Source organism: Gossypium arboreum, chromosome 11, assembly GCF_025698485.1.
Source record: "Gossypium arboreum isolate Shixiya-1 chromosome 11, ASM2569848v2, whole genome shotgun sequence".
NCBI lineage: Eukaryota > Viridiplantae > Streptophyta > Magnoliopsida > Malvales > Malvaceae > Gossypium > Gossypium arboreum.
In genome coordinates, this window is record NC_069080.1 from 5,256,734 (window position 1) to 5,279,799 (window position 23,066).

At 31.8% G+C, this 23,066-nt stretch overlaps 4 protein-coding genes across 5 annotated transcripts; all 4 read left to right on the forward strand.

Annotated features, from left to right (window-relative positions):
- Positions 1 to 214: 214 nt before the first annotated feature.
- On the forward strand, positions 215 to 4,372 carry LOC108476862 (diacylglycerol O-acyltransferase 2D-like). The gene is made up of 9 exons (XM_017779224.2): positions 215 to 640; positions 753 to 827; positions 917 to 1,002; positions 1,116 to 1,222; positions 1,327 to 1,482; positions 1,689 to 1,775; positions 2,018 to 2,115; positions 3,182 to 3,269; positions 4,045 to 4,372. Exons 1-9 carry the CDS (start codon positions 447 to 449, stop codon positions 4,144 to 4,146), a joined length of 993 nt encoding a protein of 330 aa, XP_017634713.1. The 5' UTR covers positions 215 to 446; the 3' UTR covers positions 4,147 to 4,372.
- A 2,624-nt stretch (positions 4,373 to 6,996) lies between these two features.
- On the forward strand, positions 6,997 to 10,172 carry LOC108479913 (diacylglycerol O-acyltransferase 2D-like). 2 transcript variants are annotated; one of them, XM_053022324.1, is made up of 10 exons: positions 6,997 to 7,225; positions 7,429 to 7,793; positions 7,903 to 7,977; positions 8,070 to 8,155; positions 8,310 to 8,416; positions 8,520 to 8,675; positions 8,880 to 8,966; positions 9,090 to 9,187; positions 9,700 to 9,787; positions 9,887 to 10,172. In XM_053022324.1, the coding sequence occupies exons 2-10, from the start codon at positions 7,546 to 7,548 to the stop codon at positions 9,986 to 9,988; spliced, it is 1,047 nt and encodes a 348-aa protein (XP_052878284.1). In that variant the 5' UTR covers positions 6,997 to 7,225; positions 7,429 to 7,545; the 3' UTR covers positions 9,989 to 10,172. The 2 variants fall into 2 exon arrangements, with proteins under 2 accessions (XP_052878284.1, XP_017638252.1); XM_017782763.2 differs by lacking the exon at positions 6,997 to 7,225 and having other exon boundaries at positions 7,309 to 7,793.
- A 329-nt stretch (positions 10,173 to 10,501) lies between these two features.
- On the forward strand, positions 10,502 to 13,547 carry LOC108479912 (diacylglycerol O-acyltransferase 2-like). Its single transcript, XM_017782761.2, has 9 exons — positions 10,502 to 10,981; positions 11,085 to 11,159; positions 11,240 to 11,325; positions 11,439 to 11,545; positions 11,642 to 11,797; positions 11,885 to 11,971; positions 12,399 to 12,496; positions 12,894 to 12,981; positions 13,270 to 13,547. Exons 1-9 carry the CDS (start codon positions 10,722 to 10,724, stop codon positions 13,369 to 13,371), a joined length of 1,059 nt encoding a protein of 352 aa, XP_017638250.1. The 5' UTR covers positions 10,502 to 10,721; the 3' UTR covers positions 13,372 to 13,547.
- Positions 13,548 to 16,074: 2,527 nt separating this feature from the next.
- Positions 16,075 to 18,330, forward strand: LOC108477749 (diacylglycerol O-acyltransferase 2-like; the record flags this gene model as incomplete). Its single annotated transcript, XM_017780248.2, has 10 exons — positions 16,075 to 16,120; positions 16,302 to 16,389; positions 16,478 to 16,552; positions 16,635 to 16,720; positions 16,796 to 16,902; positions 17,001 to 17,156; positions 17,244 to 17,330; positions 17,416 to 17,513; positions 17,673 to 17,760; positions 18,229 to 18,330. Coding segments are annotated over 10 exons (933 nt in total), but the record flags the coding sequence as incomplete, so codon positions are not given.
- Between the last annotated feature and the right edge of the window lie 4,736 nt (positions 18,331 to 23,066).

Genomic DNA, 23,066 nt, shown 5'->3' on the forward strand with positions numbered 1-23,066 from the left:
TTTCATATTAAAATTTAAATTTCAAAACTCAAAATTTAGTTGAAAGATTTTCTATCCCATGATAATATCAACTAATCTATTGTGATATTATTGAAATAAAATAAATAAAATTTTTTAAGATTCAATTTTTTTTGAATTTGTTCTTAAATCGATTATTCGAGTTTTGATTATTATTTAAATCGATTGTAAGGACAAAGATTTTTTTTTTCTTTTTTTACCCAACAAACTCGCTTTTGTTGGAAAAAGGAGACCGGTTTGGACCTTGGAGAGTGTTCTCAAATATTACATACCACGTCATCCCGTTTGCAACACAAAATACATTAAGAGGGCGAAACCGTAGCGGAGTGAAATGTCGTGTCTGATTCGTGGCGTTGGTTAACAGAAAAAGCACAAAGGGGACGTGTAGAGTTGAAAAGCAGTGCTGATTAGGTCAGTGGCGTCGGGCGATGGCGGAAGATAAGGCAGAGACTCAAGCGTTCACTCCTGGTCCCGGATATCGGCAATTCAAGGGGAGAGATGAATTCCCCTCCAACATTTTGCACGGCACATTAGCTTGTGCCATCTGGATTGGATCTATGCATTTTAACGTCTCCCTCCTCCTTTTCTCCTTCCTCTTCCTACCTTTCTCCAAATTCCTTTTGTTCGTCCTCTTCCTTTATTCTTTTTTATGTATGGCTTTTATGTTTTTGTTGGTAAAAGAAAAAGAGAAAGTTACAACGGCGCAAAAAATTTATCTTTGATTCAATACACAGGGTGGTTGGAGTGCTTTTGATTTTCGTCGTTCTTCCTATTGATCATAACAGTAAATTTGGGCTGAGATTGGCCAGGTACCATTTTCTATTGCTCTAATCTCTTCTCTCTCTTTTTAAAAAAAATCAATTTTATGTTAACAAATAATTTTGATTGGAACGAACAGGTATATATGTCAGCACATGTCCAGTTATTTTCCAGCCACTCTTCACGTTGAGGACATCAACGACTTCCATCCTGATCGTGCTTACGGTCTCTTTTCTTCTTTCCTAAAAATTCTTTTAATCTTTAATTTAACATGCTCGAGTGAGTAAATTATTGTAAATGTTGAGCAAATAATAGATGTTAGCATGTAAATGTTGCAGTTCTCGGTTATGCCCCACATTCAGTGTTGCCGATCGGAGTTGTTACGTTGGCTGAACGTACAGGTTTCATGCCTCTTCCCAAACTGAAATGCCTTACCTCCAGCCCTGTAAGCCCAATTTCACTCCCCAGAACTTTCATACCCTTTTCACTTTCCAAGCCCCCCATTGCTCAATTTCTTTCATTCATAACTTGGTTTTGGTGAATGAATAGGTATTCTACACACCATTTTTGAGGCATTTATGGACGTGGTTGGGTGCTTCACCAGCCACAAGGAAGAACTTTTGCTCCCTGTTGGAAGCTGGTTATACTTGTATAGTAGTGCCTGGAGGAGTGCAGGAGACATTCCTCATGCGGCATGATTCTGAGGTTTCATTCTTCTAGAACTCCTCTATTATTATTTCTTAATGCTTTGCTAAGGTTGTGTTAAGCCCTTTTGACATAACTTGTTCATCACACCCAGTTTTCTCCAACACCCAAAACTTAAAATGGGTTTTATTTTTGGATCTGGATCATCTTCTTTATCTGTTTATGTATGCAACTCAATCATTATTGGTTTATTTCTGGATTTACAGGTAGCATTCCTTAAATCACGAAGAGGGTTTGTTCGTATAGCCATAGAAAAGGGGTGTCCACTGGTCCCAGTTTTCGCCTTTGGTCAGGTAAGTAATGTTATTTGTCGTTTCTTTCTCTGACCACACTTTTTGTGCAGCTTCAATGTTCATTACTTCGAGCATTTTCTACCGCATAATTCGTCATTTTATTAATTCTCTTTTCCTGATGCAACTATCTGTTATTTTCTTAATTTTGTGTATTTTATTTCTATTATCTCTCTAACAACTTGCACTATCTTCTTAACCACTTGAATTTAATTTCCTTTGGTTCTTTCTTACTTCTGCTTCAGTCATATGCGTTCAAGTGGTGGAAACCACGTAGCAAGTTTCTCCTGCAACTTTCAAGAGCTATCAAATTCGTCCCTATGTTATTTTGGGGATCTTTTGGGTATGCACTAAATTATAAATTATCTTTTATGCTCATGAAATAAATTTAGTAAATTCTACAGTTCAAAAAGCACTTAATAACATGTTTTTTTGAAGTAATAACATATTTTAAATTACTCTTGAATATAGTAATATTTAAAAAAAATTTATGTGTTGGGAACAGAAAGAGTATGTTGCCAAAAGTGAGTCAATTCCAAGGGTTTCTAAATAAATAATTAAAGCCCTTGATGTTGCTAAGCAAAGCATATAATAATCTTTTATAGATTGGAATTCTGATATTCGGAATTCAATTTTGTTCTGCTTCTACTTCACTCGTTAATTTTTATTAGAAAAGAAATTCTCAAAAGTTATACAGGAATTTTCATATAATGTTTAATGTAATATATAAATTTATATGTTTATTTCGTTTAGAGAGCAGAAAAGTTTGATATTATTTTAGTTTTAAAACCACTAATATCGTTGTTTAGGTGACACTATTTTAAGTTTTGTTATTGCAAAAATAAACAATTATATTTTCTCAACCTAGAAATTTGTTTTTCTAAATGTATACACTTAAATAAAAAATCATAGTTTTATATGCAAAATAGAATCAAATTCAGAATTTGATATATAATTAAAGTTTATATATCACCTTACACATTGAGCTTTATTTCCTGAATATTTTTGTACATTTTTCTTGTGTAAATTTAGTGTCGTAATTGATCTAGTACTTTTGAGTTGTCTTTTTCATGTTCTGGTTCTATTTCTGATATCAAGCTGCACTGCACATTAATCACGGGAAGTGACAGAACTAAATGGCATAGGACTAAAGTTCTCTCTTGCTTTAATTTTTATGTTGTTTGATGTCTATTTTTATAATAGAAAAGAAAATTACTATTTTAATTTTAAGGACTGTAATTCCATAAAATAAGTAGATTAAAAGAAAGAAGAGTTTCCATGGTTTTGTATGTCAATGGAAATAAAGCTTGAGGGAAACTGATGGCATCTTGATTATTCTCAGGACAATAGTGAAAGTTTTTCTGTTCCAGATCCATAAATTTGAACCTTTTTTTTTTTTTTTTGTGCAGAACTCCTATACCGTATCAACATCCGATTAATGTGGTGGTGGGGAAACCTATTTACGTAAAGAGAAATCCCCAACCTACTACTGAAGAGGTATTTTGCTTTAATGTCTCATTGGTAGAGTTTATTATTATCATAGTGTACTGCACTGCCATAATGAGACTAAAATCTACTACTTTGTGTAAATGCCTAATGCATGTTGCTTAGTGAGTAATGATGCTAAAGAGAACAAAGATATGCGTATATATCTTTAACTTGAGTGTTGAGCATAAATACTGTAAGACAAATGAAATGTCGGAAGTACATAGTCATTGGATGAGCTGGAGGTTAAAGCTCCAGGTATCACCAATCCGATTATTCTGAAATCCCTTGAGAGCCATCCTTCTTTTTGTTTTGGTCCCTCTAAATAACACATTGACATGTGCCATGTATTTACCAACTCAAAGATGGAGTTCATATATAGTCGTGTGCCATGTTTTTACCCTTTATATGTCTTATTTCTTGCATAAGCAAACCATTATTCTAACCCGAAAAAGTAAAGAATATATTTGTTGTTTAAACTCTTCATTTTTTTTGAAGTATTCATATTTGATATTTGTGCCTAATGCATAAGTACGAGGATATGAGCTCTAAATATCTTTCAGATATAAATAAAAACTTAGAAATTTAACTGCATCTAACCCTCAAAGTTCGAATCCAAATAACCGGTTACCATCCATGATAATGCTTGTTATAGTAGGGGAGGTCCCAAAGTGAATGAATTAGAGATCCTTGGCAACATGTCATTGCCTGCCAACTTGTTTTACCGTGAACTTGTCGAACTTCATTATATATTAATATGACGTGCGTTAATCAATATGTTTGGCAGGTCCTTGAAGTACATGGCCAATTTGTGAAAGCTCTTCAAGATCTCTTTGAGAGACATAAAGGTCGGGTGGGACATGCTGATCAGTCATTAACGATTCTTTGATTTGATTCTTATTCGATTGCATTGCCTGAACTACCCCAATAAAAAAACTGCTATTAGAGATAATTGGATTAAATTCAGTTGTATTATACATACATCTGAAGATGGTCCTTGTTTTTTTCTAAAATTTCAATGGTTATGATGTATTCGGAATTCATTATGACGTTTATCCCGAGCTTTCATGAAGCCAGCGGTTGCATCAATGAAATCGGGCCATGCCCCTCGAATATGATCACACTGTCCAATCCCATCAGCAGCCTGAGTCTGCCTCGTAATTCTCGTCTCCGTGGTCAGATTCTCCCTTGGGGAAGCTGCTGATATCGATTAAACCTCATAAACCACTAATAAAAATCTAATACCACTTGAAGCCTACTTATAAATTTTTTTACTACTACAATTCCTAACTAGTAAACAAAACGCGAGAAAGTTACCAATGTATATCATCTTCAATTCAGTCATGAGATTATATTTACATGAAAAAACATTTATGCTGATATGAATCTGGAAGGATAAATTCATTTGAATTCAATAATGATACATAGATGAAGTGAAATTTATTAAATCAAATTCTTCTTTTTTTTTGTTCTAACTTAAGCTTATTTTACCATGGTAGACTTTGAGCTTAGTTTGAACGGGTGCCATGAAAATAAAACAGCGGCCTTAAATTGATTTACAATGCACCACCACAAACCATGTGTCGAGCCATGGCTAGCCAGATTATGGTACATATACACACACACCGTTCCACATGTCAGCTTGTAAGGTCAACATGGTTTAAAGAACCAAGATGTTAATCAAAGTTGTCGACTCATATGAAATTCTCGATGCATTTTGTATTATTTTTTCAAATATTTTATTTAAGTTTGTTAAAAAATTATTTTGAGCTGTAGTTTGGGATGGATTGTCTAACCCAGCTCCTTGGCATTTGTATTAGCAGAAGATGCTTCTTCTCGAGTTTATGTTTTGCCCCCTTATTTAAAAAAAAATGATAAAAAAATTAAAGCTATATTTGTTTCATTGAAAATAATGTTTGAAAAATGATTTTTTGAAAAAAGTCTGGAGGTTTTTAGTATTTGAATGATTTTGTAAAAATATTTTTGGACAAATTTCTTGAATTGTTCTTAGTGAAATAAATATAACATAAATGTATTTGTTACAAAATATTACAATATGATTTTTTTTGACAATCAAAATTTACTGGGTAAAGTACCAAAATAGTTACTTTTGTTTTTCTTAAGTTATATTTTAATCATTTATAGTTGAAATGTTACGTTTTAGTCACTTACGTTATCGTATTGCAACATTTTAGTCATTGAGTGTTAATTGCCATTAACGGTGTAATGGTAAATTGACGTGGCACATTAAATTATCATTTCAAACGAAAATTTTAGGTTAAATTATACAATTAGTTCTTGTATTTTTTTTTTCATTTTGAGCAACTTAATTTATTCTTTTAAGTTAAAAGAGATGGAGAAGGGAGGAAAATAGAGGGAGATGCAGAAGAGAATAAAAAAAAAAGTGGAAAGCTTAAAGAACATAAAAGAAGAAAAAAATTTGCTCAAAAAAAAATGAAAACCAATTGTATAATTTAACCTACAATTTTTGTTTGAAAATGATAATTTAACGTGCCATGCCAGCTTACTGTTACACCATTAACTACAATTAATGGCTCAATGACTAAAATGCTACAACGTGTTACTAAAATGTAACTTGAGAGAAACAAAAATGACTATTTTGATACTTTTTCCAAATTTATTTTGTAATAAGATAGTATTTTATAGTAACTAATACCATATATAAATTCATAATAAATAATGTCTAGTTAAAGCTTAATTTATATTACATATATGAGAGTGAATAGTGACGTGTTAGAGGTGGAACAAATAAGTGAAGCAAAACATAATTTAAACAAATACTCATAAATATACAATTAAAATATTTATATTTTATAACATCAAACATTTATTATTAAATATTTATAAATTATTATATATTTTATTCTTAAAATATTAAGATAAACAATTTTCAATAATACATTAAGACTACTATTCAAAAATTATTATTCTTAAAATTTATTGGATCAAACAATTGCTAAGTGAATAGAAAACAAAATTTTGAATGGAAGTGATTTACAGCAATGGCCACTTTGTTTGTCATTTCAATGAATAATATAGAAAACTAAGGTAAAATAATAACACAAATAATTGTTTATGTAGTTCAGTTTCTCTACGCTTGCGAAACTTAACTCAGTAAATAAATCTAATATCTTTAATTCCAATATAACAAGTTATTTAAGATTTATCACACCTCTAATATAACAACCTCACTTTTGTATCTAAAAACCTAAATCATTCACTTGTAAATTCTCACTTAAGAATTTAAGCGATAAACAAACTTATTTATTCTCTCAAATGCACTCACAAAATACGTTCCACAAATGAACAAATAAACACTCTCAATCCTCAATATAAAACCCATACAAACCTCTTAATATATAAGTGTTTTCGAAACTTGTTAATATACTAAAAATCAATTTCAAAATTTTGAAAGCTACAATATATCACATATTTTAACGAAAAATCATTTTAGAAAAATTGCAGAGCATTAAATATATTTTTCGTAAAACTATGCAAACATTAAAAAATCTATCTAGTATTTTGAAATTGTTTTAATATATCCATGTGCATTATATGTATAATAGATATAATTTTAATAATAAAATTATGGGCACGAAATGGCTAGGCCATGACCACATTTCGACAGTTGGAAGCCTCGTGATTGGACCGACAAACCCATAAATGTAATGGTAATATAAACTATTAATTTAAAGATAAATATGATGTAATGTAATACAGATGCCATTAAAAAAAGTGATAGATTGGTTTTGAGTTTTGATCCCAAAGGACGGGGCAATGGATTTTGCTTGAAGTTACAGCGGAAATGGGGGCAACGGATTTTGCCCCATATCTTATAATATATAAACTTCCCAATAATTCCTCTTTAAATTTTTTTTTTCAACAATTCTTTGATTATATAAGATGTCCTTTTTACTTTGCATTCTCTACAGATTTTTCTTTTCTGGGTACAGATTTGATTTTTTTACTTGTTTTTTAGGGTTAAATGATTCCGTTTTACTATATTGAAGTTACGGAATCTGAAAGTTCTGGGCCTCTTTTGGCGCAAAAAAGAAAAAATAAATAAATAAAAGAAATCTGACAGTTGTAAATAAATAGATAGGATCATTTATGGAACGTAATAAAATATTGTTTTGCTATCCCCGTTCAGATTTGAAAAGCGGCCACTGACAGTGAATGTGATGAAATGACTGCAGTCGCTGGTCATGGTGGCCTATAAATTACGTCCTTTCGTGTGTGATTTGTGATATTTGTAAAACCAAATCGGATGGTGGGGTGCGGTGTTGAAAGCGGCGGCGATTGTGTCAGGAGCTGGCGGACGATGGTGGAAGAAAGGGAGGAGAAAGAGACGTATGCGGCTGGGTCTGGTTATCGGCAATTCAATGGAAGAAATGAATTCTCGTCCAACGTTTTGCACGGGATATTAGCTTGTGCGATGTGGATTGGAGCTTTGCATTTCGACTTCTACCTCATAGTTTTCTCCCTGCTCTTCCTTCCTTTCTCCAAATGCCTTTTGTTCGTCCTCTTTCTTTATTCTTTTGAAGTATTACTTTATGTTTTGATGAACAAAAAAGAAGCATTTCAATATGGAAATTCATGTCTTTCTTTGATTCGAAATTCCCAGGGTGGTTGGATTGTTGTTGGTTTTCGCTGTTGTTCCTATCGATCATAACAGTAAATTTGGGCTGAGGTTGGCCAGGTATACCACTTTTTATTGCTATGATCTCTTCTCTTTTTCTTTTATTAATGATTTGAAGGTTAACTGATAGTAACTATGATTGGAATGAGCAGGTATATATGTAGGAATATGTCCAATTATTTTCCCACCACTCTCCACGTTGAGGACATTAACGACTTCCAGCCTGATCGTGCTTATGGTCTCTAATTTCCTTCTTTTAATCTGTACTTCAATTAAAATTGCTCCTGCAAGTGGCTGTGTTTTTCAATTATTCTACCTTTTAGTTCACCTGCTTCCCTTTTTTTTTTTCTCGGTTAAGCAAATAATAGATGTTAGCTTTGTAAATGTTGCAGTTTTTGGTTATGAGCCACATTCAGTTTTGCCAATTGGAGTTGTTACGTTGGCTGAACGTACAGGTTTCATGCCTCTTCCCAAACTGAAATGCCTTACCACCAGCCCTGTAAGCCCAATTGAACTCCTTAAAACTCTCATATCCTTCATATTCCATAACCCATAACTCAAATTTGTTTCAGCCGCTTTACTTGGTTTTGGTGAATGAATAGGTATTCTACACTCCATTCTTGAGGCATATATGGACATGGTTGGGTGCCTCACCAGCCACAAGGAAGAACTTTTGTTCCCTGTTGGAAGCTGGTTATAGTTGTATCGTAGTGCCTGGTGGAGTGCAAGAGACATTTCTCATGCAGCATGATTCTGAGGTGTCATTCTTCTACCTCTCCTGTATTCTTATTTTTCTTCTTTGCTAAGGTTGTGTTAAGCCCTTGTGACATAACCTGTTTATCACACCCTGTTTTCTCCAACGCCCAAAACTTACAATGGGTTTTATTAGTGGTTCTTGATCATCTTCTTTATCTCTTTATGTTGGCAACTCAAAAATTCTGGGTTTATTTCTGGACTAACAGGTTGCATTCCTTAAGTCACGAAGAGGATTTGTTCGTATAGCCATGGAAATGGGGTGTCCACTGGTCCCAGTTTTCGCCTTTGGTCAGGTAAGTAGTGCTTGTTTTCTTTATCATTTTAATTCTCGGAATCCCCTTTTCCCACTCTTTTTGCAGCTTCAGATGCTGAAAAGTGAAGCTAATTTCCTTGCTGTTTTCTTACTTGTGCTGCAGTCACATGCGTACAAGTGGTGGAAACCAGGTGGCAAGCTCATCCTTCAACTTTCAAGAGCTATCAAATTCGTTCCTATGCTATTTTGGGGAGCTTTTGGGTATGCACTAAATTATTTTACTGACCTTTTATGCTCAGTAGGAACTTCTTTTGTTATTGTATGGTGAAAAAATATCCGTGGGCCCTTGGAAACATGGCCTTTTAATAAGTGGCGAATCTACGGGCTGGCAGAGCCCCAGCACCTTGGAAAATAGGCCCCAGCATTTTTTTTCAATTAAGGTTTTTTAATAAATTATAAAATTTTAAATTAATAATAATAAAATTATATTTTTAATTTGTTAAAAAATAAAATTTTGATTCAATTTTTAAAAACCATAAAACTATAAACTAATAAAATTATAAGATCTTATTTTTACTATCATAAAAATATAATTTAATTTTAGTCTCCAAAAATATTATTTAGTTTGGCCTTGTTGTGGATATATTCTAAAATGAAAAGTAAAAAATGTGTGAATCTGAAGGGTTTTTGGATAGAATAATTAAATTAAAAAGTGATGTTAGGAGATGTTTGACATCCATAACTTTGAGGTTTCATTTTTTCATTTGTGGCAGAACACCTATACCGTATCAACATCCGATGCATGTGGTGGTGGGAAAACCTATTTACTTGAAGAAAAATCCCCAACCTACTGCCGAAGAGGTATATACTACGTTGAACTAAAAGGCTTTGGAAAACATATGTAGTTAATTAACTATAGGCACGTATATATGCATTATTATTAACTAATCTGGATTACAGGTTCTGGAAGTGCATGACCAATTTGTTAAAGCACTTGAAGATCTCTTCGAGAGACACAAAGCTCGGGTTGGATACGATGATCTTCATTTAAAGATTATTTAGTTTCAGCTTATTTTAAGTGAACAGTGTTTCTTTATTTCCCAATTTCTTGTTCAATAGCGATGCCTCAAGGAACTACTTGGTGATTAAATTTAGTTATTTACATCATCTCAATATGAATATTATGATTATCCTCCAAATTGTTTAAAAATAATTATTTTAGCAAATAATAAATATTATTATAAAAGTATTTTTTTATTTTTATATACAATTTATAAGAAAATATTTTAAAGTCAAATTAAACTTAGAAGGTAGAATTCAAATTTAAAAATTAAGATTCCAAAATTTCAACTTAATATTTTATTAATTTTTTGCATAAAATATTTAGATATTATATAATAATTGAATGAAAGTGTAATAGTTAAAATTCGATTTCAAGATGTTTGGATTAAAACAATTTCTATTTTGTACATCCTCACATGTCCCACGTTATAGGCCCAAAAATGAGTGATTATAAAAAAATTACTTTTTTTTTTTTGGGATAATTTAGTCTATAAATGAAGTGAAAAAGGGATTCGAGTGTAATTGCAGTTTTCAAATCTTAAAAGGCGAAAGCTCTTTGGGCCCTCAAAAAGAAAAAAAATCCTAAAGCTACTGTTATCATTTATGGTACGGTAATTGTTTCCATATTAAAAACAATTTTATTTTTGAGTTCTGATTTGAGAAGCAGCCATTGACAGACCGTGTGATAGTTGATTTGTTTACAAGTTAAATGTATACGTCTCGTGTGTGATTTATGAGAGATTTGTTGACCAAATCCAAAGGGAGTGGGGGTGTCAAAAGCGGCGGCGATTGGGTCACGATGGCGGAAGAAAAGGAGGACAGAAAGGCGTATACGCCTGGACCTGGATATCGGGAATTCAATGGAAGAAATGAATTCCCATCCAACATTTTACATGACTCGTTAGCTATTTTGTTGTGGATTGGACCTTTGCATTTGAACTTCTTCATCGTCCTTTTCTCCCTTCTCTTCCTTCCTTTCTCCAAATTCCTCATGTCCGTCCTCTTTTCCTTTTAGTATTACTTCTCTGTTCGGGAAAAAAAGAATTTATATGGCACCAAATTCATTTCTTTCTTTAATTTGATTCAATATTCCCAGGGTGATTGGATCGCTTTTGGTTTTCGTTGTTCTTCCGATCGATCATAACAGTAAACTTGGGCGGTGGTTTGCCAGGTACCATTTTTACTGCTCTAATCATTTTCTCTTTTTAAGTTATCAATTTTAAGGTTAACAAATAAAATAGTGATGAACAGGTATCTATGTAGGCATATCACGACTTATTTTCCCGCCATTCTCCACGTTGAGGACATTAACGACTTCCATCCTGATCGTGCTTACGGTCTCTTTCCTTCTTTCTTTTTAATCTCTTCTTTTAATTAAATTACTACAGAAAGTGGTTTTTGTCCCCTAATTATTCGAAAATAATAGATGTTAGGTTGTAAAATGTTGCAGTGTTCGGTTATGAGCCACATTCGGTGTTGCCGATTGGAGTTATTGTGATGGCTGAACTTACTGGTTTAATGACTCTTCCCAAATTGAAATGCCTTGCAACCAGTCCTGTAAGCGCAATACGAAACTCTCGTATCTATTCACATTCCACGACGCATTAAGTCAGATTTCTCTCGCCCATAACTTGTTTGGATAAATGATCATAGGTTTTCTATACTCCATTTATGAGGCATATATGGACATGGATGGGTGCTTCACCAGCCACAAGGAAGAATTTTTATTCCTTGTTGGAAGCTGGTTATAGTTGTGTTATTGTGCCTGGTGGAATACAAGAGACATTCCTCATGCAGAATGATTGCGAGGTTTTATTCTTCTAACCCATTATTGTTATTACCTCACAAATAGGTTTTATTTATTTATTTATTATCTTAATGTTGGCAAGCTTGCAGACTGCATTCCTAAAGTCGCGAAGAGGATTTGTTCGTATAGCCATGGAAATGGGGTGTCCACTAGTCCCTGTTTTTGCCTTTGGTCAGGTAAAGTAATTCCTTTTCTTGCTTCTTCTCCGACCCCACTTTAGTGCTTTAGGAAAAAGCACGTGCACGGAATCCCAACCTATGTATGATATGATTACATATCAATATTTAGAAAATCAAAACATCAGCTATTTTTAATCAATTCACTTCATTGTCATTGTCGGTCAAGAAATATTTGGTCTTTTGATGTTGTGTTACTCTATTTTTACTTACTTTAATTTGTCTCCACTATATTCGTTTAGAGCAAGTATCGGATGCTTGGTTGTAAACAAGTGTAGGATAAGCTTTGCCGCTATGATGTGACCCTTCATGTAGGGCATGTGATGTTACTGACCTCATGTGTGATATTCTCTCATCTATTTATAACATACTTCCCACAATAGTGTACGTCACTTGATTCATCTTTTTGTTGTATCTCCTGCTTCAGTCATATTCCTATAAGTGGTGGAAACCGAGTGGAAATTTCTTCCTGCAACTTGCGAGGGCTATCAAATTCGTCCCTATTTTATTTTGGGGAGTTCTTGGGTATGTATTTCATTATAAATATAAATATAAATATACTGAGACTTGATAACGATACTTATGCAGTCCAAGATATTCTCGAAATATTTCAAATTGGATCAATTTTTTTACTATTTAGAAAACAATAAAATTTTAAATATAATTTTTATATTAATAGTGTTATATTTGTTATAATTAAATTTATGTGAAATAAGAATTTTATTGTAAATTACCCATTTGGGTTGTACGGAACTGGTCTGAATTTGACAGAAATCCAAAATCCCGGTCGGTGCAATATTTTATGTTTGTAGTAATTACAAAACAAATAGAGGGCTAAAGCTTTGGATATGTACAATGTCTGTTTATCTGGATCGGTTTGAAAAGCCGTAACCTTGAAACTTTTGTTTGTTTTATGTTGCAGAACTCCTTTACCCTATCAACATCCAATGCATGTGGTGGTGGGTAAACCTATTGAGTTGAAGAAAAATACACATCCTACCGCCGAAGAGGTATTTCTGCTAGTTAGCATTATGTTTTTTTATTCCATAAATTATTTTAGAAAACCTATTTATATTCCTAAAAGACACGTGTCAACCACCAACTCTGCTGATAGTATACAAAATATATTTTTTATTATAGAATTATATTAACTTATTTCTTCGTCATGCATCGAAATTGAAGCAACGTAGCCGTAGATTCCTTTGGGCCATAAAGAGCCTCAAAACTTGTGGCGGTTAACATTTTGATGGGTTTTTACATAATTAAATCACAAATACGATAATCAAAGTGTTGGACAGGTCCTTGAAGTACAAGCCCAATTTGTTAAAGCCCTACAAGATCTGTTTGCCAGGCACAAGGCTCGGGTTGGATATTCTGATCTTCCATTAAAGATCCTTTGATGATGTGAAGTTAGTTTGGGTAGGGACAGGCTGTTTCAGTTAATCCTGTTTGTTCTATTAAAACTTTTAGTTTATTACACAAAATGGAAGCCCGATGTATGTTATAGAATAATGACTTTGTTGATGGAATTTCGTCCTATATTAACAAAGTACTTCAAAAGTTACATTAATCTTGAGCTCAATTTGCAGTATTATTATTAGGAGGAAATGTTTTAAGTACAATTTCTGTTTAATTTAAAATTTTAAAAATTATAGATAAAAATAAGCATGATATAAAAATAATAATTATTCATTTATTAATTTATCATGAAGGGCGTAGTAGGGGTCCCACCTATTTTAAAATTGAAAATATTTTATTTAAATTTTTTAAAATTTAAAAATAATTAGTAAAGATAAAATTATATTTCTCCTTATTCAGATCTTTCCTTCCATTGTTAGGTAGAGTTAAAAACAATATAAAACAGTTGAAAATGTGTAATTTAAACTAACATGCATCTCTTTCATAATTTCTCTCTTTTCATTATTTCAATTTAAAAGATTAATTTTAATACATTCTGATAGGAAAATGATCTTCCATTCTTTTTTTTTTTTCCTTTCATACCAAGCACACTCAAAATTTATTATTATTATTTTACTTTCTCTTTCTATCCTTTTACTTTTACATTCAATCAAGCATATTCTAAAATTTATTGTAATACATATAAGATATTATTTTGATATTTGTCATATTGTTAAATTATTGAATTTCAGATATAAGAATTTTGATCTTTTAACAAATTATTTAGGGCTTGTTTAGTAGTGCTTAAAAAAAGCACTTCTGATTCCAAAAGTATTTTTGGAAGAAAAATTGTACTAAACAAGTTGCCTCTGGCGAAATTTTTGACTTTTCAAAAGTGTTTTTTTTGAAAAAAAAACTTTTGAAATGAAGAAACTAAAATTCTTAGCTTTTCCTTTTCCAAAAGCACTTTTAGTGTTTTATTACTTTTTCACCCCTCCAGTAACATAATACTTTCTCTTTTTTTTCCTTGGTGCTTAATGACAAATGTGTTAAAATCATTAATTAAAAATAAAAATATTTTTAAAATACTAATTACAAATATTTAATGGTTATATTTAAATATTTAAAATATAATTTATATATTCTAATTAAATTTTATAAATAATTAATATTTATTGCTTAAAATATTTAAAATTTATATTTCATATATTAAAATATTAACAGCAAGTTATAATAATATTTCTATATTTTTACTAAAATATAATAATATTAACTAATTTAAATATTATTTAAATTCATATTTGTTACTTGATAATAAAATGTTTAAAATAAACATTTTATTTTTTAAAAGTACTTTTTGATTGCAATGCTAATTTTAAACACTCAAATTTTAAACCAAACTTCTTAAAAACACTTTTTAAAAATATTATCAACCTAGCCATTAATCTCCTACAAAATTTTCCAAGCTTAAAAAAGAAACCCTTAATCTAGAATTTTCCGGCTTTACCAGTTTTAAAATGATAAAAAGTAAAAAATGTCGAGAATTTATCTTATGAACATCGTAATTGCTGTTAAAACACACTATTGATTTTCCTTCAAAAGAAAACTCCGAAAGATGGACATTGTAAGTCACAATGGGATGGAATAATGATAATTATTATAATATTTCTTTGCTATGATGTTGAATAAAATGTGATTGGACTGGCCAAATAGCTTTCTTTATGTTTTATGGGTACGGGTACATAGCTTAAATGAAGGAAATATTTTATAAAGTGTTTCCTTTCCCAAGAGACATTGGTAGGAGAGGAGACAGAAGGAGGAATCCCCACAACTTGGATGGTAATGCTACTTGTCTGCTTCATTAGATTCCAATCTCAACACCACCAAAATGAAGATAATTTCACCCACTTGCAGCTGTGTTACAACACGTTAAATAAGCCTGACTCAGTATATCAATACCCATAAATATTAAGCTCTGCTTTATATATCAACTCCAATTATCCGAGTTTAACTTGCTTCATTTTGCTTCGTTGTTGTTTTTTTTACTTTCATATTGCACTTAACCATTTAATTTTTATTTTATTTTTTAATAATTTCATTATAAATTCTAATTATATCTGTTTTTTTATATAATGTCAAAATTATGCCTAATCCTCTCTAATCCATAAATAAGAAGATAATATTTTTCAACACATTCAAACATACATTCTTTTATATTAACAATAATTTTCATACCATTTGTACTAAAACTCAATAATTTTTTTCACACAATTAACTTTTATAACTAAAAATCATTAAATTATTTAATTTATATCAAACCATAAACAAATAATTTCAGCAAAATGGCACCGGTCAACACTTTACATTGCATAATTATTGCTTTTTTCATTAAAAATATTACACGCAAAATAAGTCTACCATAATCTAATTTTTGACCGAATCGCTGTGTACTAGTAAAAAGGACAGCACAATTAAAGAAATCACAAAATAAAAAAATAAAATAAAACTAGTAAATTATATATATACATATTTCATCTTCTTTAAAACCTATCAAAATTTCAACGGCTATGCCGAACTGCCAATTCAAATAATTACAAAAATATGGGAGTAGCGAGGGCGGGCACCGCAAGAAACTGCTTGACGAGCAGCGTAGAAAATTATATCTCTCATTATTTTAATTTTTTGGAATTGAAAACAGCTGAAAAAATGACGGGGCATTGGATAATGGTAGCAAAGTGAAGTTGGAACTGTGTGATTTCTGGTATACTATAGTTTTAATCGGATCCCAGAGTTGGGTGTGGTTAAAATCAGTGGGTTGAGTGGTAGCGTTGTATGATGGCGGAAAGACCGGCGGCTGCTCCACCTGGAACTGGTTATCGGGAATTCAATGGAAGAACCGAATTTCCTTCTAACATGGTGCACGGTGTCTTAGCTATTGCGATGTGGCTTGGAGCTATTCATTTTAACTTCTTTTTGCTCCTTTTCTCCTTTCTATTCCTCCCTTTTCCCAAACTCATTATGTTTGTCCTCTTTCTTCTCTTCTCAAACCTTTTAATTCATTGAAAAAAGAAGAAGAGAAAATTCATTTGTTTCTTTCAATCTTCCCAGGGTGTTGGGATTGCTTTCCTTTTTCACGTTTCTTCCTATCGATCCTCACAGTAAAATTGGCCGTAGGTTGGCCAGGTATACTATCACTAAACTGCTATCTCTTGTTATATGCTATTGGCAATATTGTTGGTAAATGATAATAATATGAATGAAACAGGTATATATGTAAGCATCTTTGCAGCTACTTTCCCATTACTCTATACGTTGAGGATATTCACGTCTTCCATCCTGATCGTGCTTACGGTATCTCTTCCCTACTTTATATCAATTCTGAAAAGTAAAGCACCAAATGCTGAGAAATTAATGGATGTGTTGCAGTTTTTGGTTATGAACCACATTCGGTTTTGCCAATTGGGGTTGCCACGCTGGCTGACCTTGCAGGTTTCATGCCTCTTCCCAAAATGAAAGTCCTTGCAAGCAGCGCCGTAAGACGACTACAACACTCGTATAAGTATCAAACGCCATTGCACACACCGAGACTTGAATTTCGTTCAGCTTTAACATGCATATGATGACTGATTAGGTATTCTACACTCCGTTTTTGAGGCATATATGGACATGGTTAGGTGTCTCACCTGCAACAAAAACAATGTTTTCTTCACTATTGGAAGCTGGTTATAGTTGTATTATAGTGCCTGGCGGACTGCAAGAGACATTCTTCATGGAGCATGGTTCTGAGGTTTCATTCCCATATTTTGCTTTCTTCTTCTTTATCTTCTTTGTCTAGTTATGTTGGCAAATCAACAATTCATGGATTGGCTTACAGGTTGCATTCCTTAAGGCACGAAAAGGATTTGTTCGGATTGCCATGGAAAAGGGGTGTCCGCTGGTTCCAGTTTTCTGCTTTGGTCAGGTATGTCCGTGTCTGCTTTTTCCTATGTATATATGTTCTTCGATCTCCATTTAACTTTTTTATTGCAATCTTGTAACAACTTCAGTCACATGTCTACAAGTGGTGGAAGCCAAGTGGGAAGTTCTATCTGCAATTTTCCAGAGCTATCAAGTTCATTCCCTTATTGTTTTGGGGAATTTTTGGGTATGCATTGAATTTAATTTAATTCACTACTTTGTTTAATATATAGATATCTTTGCACTCCAATACGATCCATTGCTATGTAAGATAGAGGATTTTCATTATTAAGTGTGTATGTAAATCTGCTCGAGATGCAAAACCATCAATGTCTTTTTGTTGCAGATCTCCTTTACCCTATCAACATTCAATGCATGTGGTGGTGGGTAAACCTATTTACTTGAAGAAAAATCCCCAACCTACTGTGGAAGAGGTATTGGTAGTTTTTGTTATAATGTCCCACAGCTATAACTTACTGTCTGTTATTGACATGATTGAGGATCACTTTTTTTTTATAAAAGTTTTCAAAGTGTCATTAGACAACCGATTGAGTCATCAACAATTAAAAATATTGTTCTTATGTCTGGGTTTTATCTTTCACCTCTATCAAGAGCTAAGTACATTTCACAAAAGAGAGAGTCTCTCTTTGCGGGGACGAAACCCCAACGCAATGACAATATTTTTATTGTTGGGGGCTCGACTTTTTACCTAATAGATAACATTTTAAATATTTCTCTATCGAAAAAGCTGAATCCCTCAACAGGCATAATGCAAGAAATCATCCTACTGTGTGTATGGATGTTGCTCAGTGAGTAATGATGCTAAACAACAAGGATTCCGCTGTAAAACGAAAATATACGGCAATACTTTGTGTTAAAGCAATCTTTTTTTTTTTTCCCAGGTCCTGGAAACACATGACCAATATGTTAAAGCACTTCAAGATCTCTTTGAAAGACACAAAGCTCGGGTCGGATATGCTGATCTTCCATTAAAGATTCTTTGATTTCAACTTAGTTGGGATTTGGGTCTTATTCTATTTGTCAATCTCCTATACTATCATACTCAGCTGCAATGTTCTAAAAGAAGTACCCAAACAACTGGCTTGGAGATACTGAATAAAACATAGTTAAGGTTACTTGCATTAACCAGTGAATGTTAATGGACTCAGTAGGCTTTTTTTTTTTTTTTTTTGGCATGGTCGTTTGTAAGCCATTGATGCTTTTTCTCTTATTGCTTCTCATTAATAACACTGATCCCAAACAATTTTTTGACACCTTCATTGGATCTCATTTGAGGTAATATTAAGACTCAAAAACTTATCAAATTCTGAAAATACTTAATTTTGGTGGGTTAACTTGTACAATTAGTTATTGTTTCAGAATAATTATTGAAAATTTATACAATTATTCCGGTTTTAAAACTAATGTTGAAATAAATGCAAAATATAAGTAGATAGGATGAATTTAATTCTCGGTAATTTTATCACACTGTATAAAAAAATTAATTAAATAAAAATATCTAAATAAAAATATCAAATGTACTCTAATTACTTTTAAATTCATATTCTTATTAAAAAGTTATGGGAGGAATAAATTATATTTTACAATTGTTTTAAAAGAAAATTAATTCAGAATAATAATTTAATTTTCATTTGTTTTGTCTTGATTATATATTTTAGCAGATATAATGTTTACAAGCACTGAAATAAACTCAAACTCTTTGAATCTATTTTAGATTATTATTTAAGTATTTTTTAGTTAATTTAATTAGTTAAATTACAAAAATATTTTTATATATTTTAAATGAGTTATTTTATTACGATGGTATTTTTGTTTTGGCTTAATGGTATAAAAGATTCTCGATTTTTAAAAAAAATTAATTAAGTCCTTTAAATTTTTACACCAAATTCAATTCTAAACTAATAAAACTGACCAAATAAGACATTTGACTAACATTACCCATTAGTATTTAATGGCAACACTGATGTGGTCATTAATAGACGTCATGTCAGCACCATTTACCGACTTGCAAATTTGCGATGCTACATCATCACCCATTTGTCAAGGTTAATTCTAAAAATATAAAAAAAAGAATATTAAATTTATTAAAAATTAATTTGTATATTTTCCATACTTTTAGAATGAATTAAGACAATAAATGTCTAGATTCAAATGATGCTAGACAACTATTTATCTAGTGATAATGTGGTGGTGCCACATCATCCGTTGTTAATAATGTGACATTATCACAGCAGCAAATTGTGTTGATGCGATATTTGTTAATGGCAATGTCAACATGGTTATTAAATACTAATAGTTAATGTTAGTTAAAGGACTTATTTAGCCAATTTTATTAATTTAAGCACTTAATTAAGTGTAAAAAGTTCGGAATATCTTAATTAATTTTTTTATACAAGTTCGAGGGTCTCCTATACCATTAATCCTTTTGTCTTTTTTTTTTCTTTCTTATTTAACAATAAGTTAACAACTCTGTGCACGAATTAGAGGTGTGCATGGGCCGGGCCTCGGGTAAGGCATTTTTGGCCCGGCTCGGCCTGAATTCCCTACATGACAAATTTTTTTTAATATTATTTTCTTATTATTTTCTCTATTTTGCTACTATTTTACTATTATATTGCTACTATTTTGTTGTTATTATTTAGATATTGTATAAAACTTATTTTATTATTAATTTTTATTATTTTAAAGACATTTGTTAATTTTGTTATTATTTTAGAAACATTTGCTTGTTAAGTTACATCTATTTTAGTGTTATTTAAGTATACATATTTTTAAAATTTATTTTCAATTTGTTGAGAAATATTTGTTTGATGTTTTTAGTATTTTTGATGGTTTATATATATTTTAAAATTGTATAAAAATTATATAAAAATTAATATGGACGGGCCGGGTCAGATCCGAATTTTAACATTTTTATTCGGGTCGGGCTTGAGCAAAATTTTAGGCTCATTTTTCAGGCCAGGCCTAGCAAACTAGCCTAAATTTTTAGTTAGGCCCGGCCTGGCCTGTAACGCCCCCGTATCTGAGACCTTTTCCAGAGTCAATCACGAGGTGTTAACGAACTTAATTCATTAATTAAACAGTTCAAACAATTTATTTTTAAAATTTCCAGACAAGCTGGCTAACTGCGTCACAGTCGCTTAAAAATTCATATCTCGAGTTCCGAAACTCGAAATTAAGATCTGTAAATTTTTCCTGAAACTAGACTCATATATCTATCTACTAATTTGTTTCTAGAATTTTTGACTTAGCCAATTATTACAGTTTATTCATTAAAGTTTCACCTGTTTCAGTGTTTGTCTACTCTGACCTCTGTTTACTACGAATCAATTTTCTCTCTGTACAGAATTCAAAGAGCTATTCCGTTAATTTATCTTAAAAAAGACTCAATAAGGAATCTATACATGTAAATTATAAATCCTATTTATTTTTTCACAATTTTTAGTTAATTTCTCAAATAGGAACAGGGGATCTCGAAGTCATTCAGACTCTGTCTCACAACAATTTAAATATCTCATAACATAAAATTCAATTGCATGTACCGTTTCCTCTATGTGAAACTAGACTCATTGAGATTTAATCTCATATTTTATTTAGTCCCTAACTCAATTTCTAAAATTTATGGTGAATTTCCAAAGTTGCATCACTGCCGTAACCCAAAACTGCCAAGGCTAAATTTACTCAATCACAACTATTATTCACTAAATCCATACAATATCATTTCATCGATCATGGAAATAACACATAATTATGCTTCATAGGCATAGATCCATAATCTCAATGTCATCAAGTATCAAGACTTATTCCTCATCATGTCATTTTCATAGTATTCACCAATACTATATACATCATATATCAAGGCATCACACATAAGTTTACTGTACATACCTGTACAACTTGTAATTTAACTTCAGAACATACTTACCAATGGCTTGTCTCACTGGGGCCATTATCGAATACTCCGTCAAATTACTCGTTGAACACTCGGAATATAATCAGATACACGGAATGCATGCACATAAGTGCCATGCCCACAGCTAGACAAACTCAATAGTCTGCGGAATATATGTGTAGCCAAGCTACCATGTAACCCACCCATAAGTGAACTCGGACTCAACTCAACGAGTTCGGATGCCTAATTACATCTCACGAACTCGGACTCAACTCAACGAGCTCTCAAATATCCTAGTGACATGTCACTTGTATCCTAATCTATTCCTAAGGTTCAAACGGGATTTTTCCTCGATCATATGCCTTTGCCATATTTCTCGTGATGTCAATATCGATACTCCGGTGGCAACTCATATTTTTCAAGTATTCCACATAATTTGTATAATAATTCAACAATAATCATAACATGCAACAATTCGTAAATAATAATCATCATACCATTATAAATACATCAACAACATATAGTAATGTTACATCATTTACATAATATCAAATTATTCACATATATGTATACTTACTATTCATATAATATCATAACATTAACATTAAAATACACATTGCATTATTAAAATCATATGAACTTACCTCGTATGCGAAAATAGTCATTTTTACCATTTTGTCCACAACTTGGTATTTTGCCGATTTTAGCCCGAATTTCGATTTTCCTTACTTATTAAGCTTGGAAGCTTGGCCAAACCCTAACCATGGCTGCTCTTGGTACATTCTGCTGTAGAAAGAAGAAAGGGACACATTTGGGGTTTAAAATTTGTCTTTTAATTTATTTTACCCTTAAATGACTAAAATGCCCTTTTTACTATTCTTTCAAATTTTACCCAAACAAGGCCATTTTTGTCCAAAAAGTTATACAATGGTTTAATTATCATTTAAGGACCTCCTATTTAAAATTTCATGACAATTAGACACCTCTAACATATAAAACTCAACTTTTGTACTTTTTACAATTTAGTCTATTTTACTAAATTGAGTGGCCAAACATCAAAATTTTCACGAAATCATTTCGTGAAATCGTAGACCATAAAAATATAATAAAAATGAAATTTTCCTCATCAGATTTGTGGTCCCGAAACCACTGTTTCGACTAAGCCCAAAATCGGGATATTACATGGCCCATGCACACCTCTACACTAAGGGGATTTGTTCGCATGGCCATTGAAATAGGGGGGTCTACTGGTGCCGGTTTTCGCCTTTGGTCAGGTAAGTAACACTTTTTTTTCCTCTTTTCTTCTCTGAGCCCATATTTGTGCAGGTTCAAAAATTGATAAATCTCAGCATTTATACATAATTCTTCATGTATTTAATGCATTCTAGCTGAAATACTCATTCTAGTCTAAAAGCAAGCAGTTGTAGGATGCATTCAAGTTCACTCCAAAGTTATTTTGGGGAATTTTTGGGTATGCATCAAAATTCTCTCTTTTATGCGCAATTGGAACACTTTTTGTTCTTCTTCTTGAATACCAATTTAGTAAATTTTTACAGTTCAAAAGGTCCTTAATAACATGTTTTCATTACTCTTGAACCCATGGTGATGCTTCTTTTGTGGTTCAAGATATCTAGAAAACTTTTGGGAACAACTTAATATATTTCTCATGAAAATGCAATGTTTTTATCATAAATTAACTAATAAATCATTATTGGAGTTTCATCTTCACAAGTAGAGTTGATGAGAATGTGACTCACATTGGATATAATAATAATAATAATAATAATAATAATAATAAGAGAGATAAAGCATGTTACAATATTTTAA

Excerpts from the sequence above, each read along its gene's own strand:
- LOC108476862 (XM_017779224.2), top strand. The coding sequence starts at position 447 with ATGGCGGAAGATAAGGCAGAGACTCAAGCGTTCACTCCTGGTCCCGGA. Across the intron at positions 828-916 it reads TTTGGGCTGAGATTGGCCAG|GTATATATGTCAGCACATGT; the intron begins GTACCATTTTCT and ends TGGAACGAACAG. Across the intron at positions 1,223-1,326 it reads AATGCCTTACCTCCAGCCCT|GTATTCTACACACCATTTTT; the intron begins GTAAGCCCAATT and ends GTGAATGAATAG.
- LOC108479913 (XM_053022324.1), top strand. The coding sequence starts at position 7,546 with ATGGTGGGGTGCGGTGTTGAAAGCGGCGGCGATTGTGTCAGGAGCTGG. Across the intron at positions 7,978-8,069 it reads TTTGGGCTGAGGTTGGCCAG|GTATATATGTAGGAATATGT; the intron begins GTATACCACTTT and ends TGGAATGAGCAG. Across the intron at positions 8,676-8,879 it reads TCATGCAGCATGATTCTGAG|GTTGCATTCCTTAAGTCACG; the intron begins GTGTCATTCTTC and ends CTGGACTAACAG.
- LOC108479912 (XM_017782761.2), top strand. The coding sequence starts at position 10,722 with ATGAGAGATTTGTTGACCAAATCCAAAGGGAGTGGGGGTGTCAAAAGC. Across the intron at positions 11,326-11,438 it reads CCATCCTGATCGTGCTTACG|TGTTCGGTTATGAGCCACAT; the intron begins GTCTCTTTCCTT and ends AAAATGTTGCAG. Across the intron at positions 11,798-11,884 it reads TCATGCAGAATGATTGCGAG|ACTGCATTCCTAAAGTCGCG; the intron begins GTTTTATTCTTC and ends GCAAGCTTGCAG.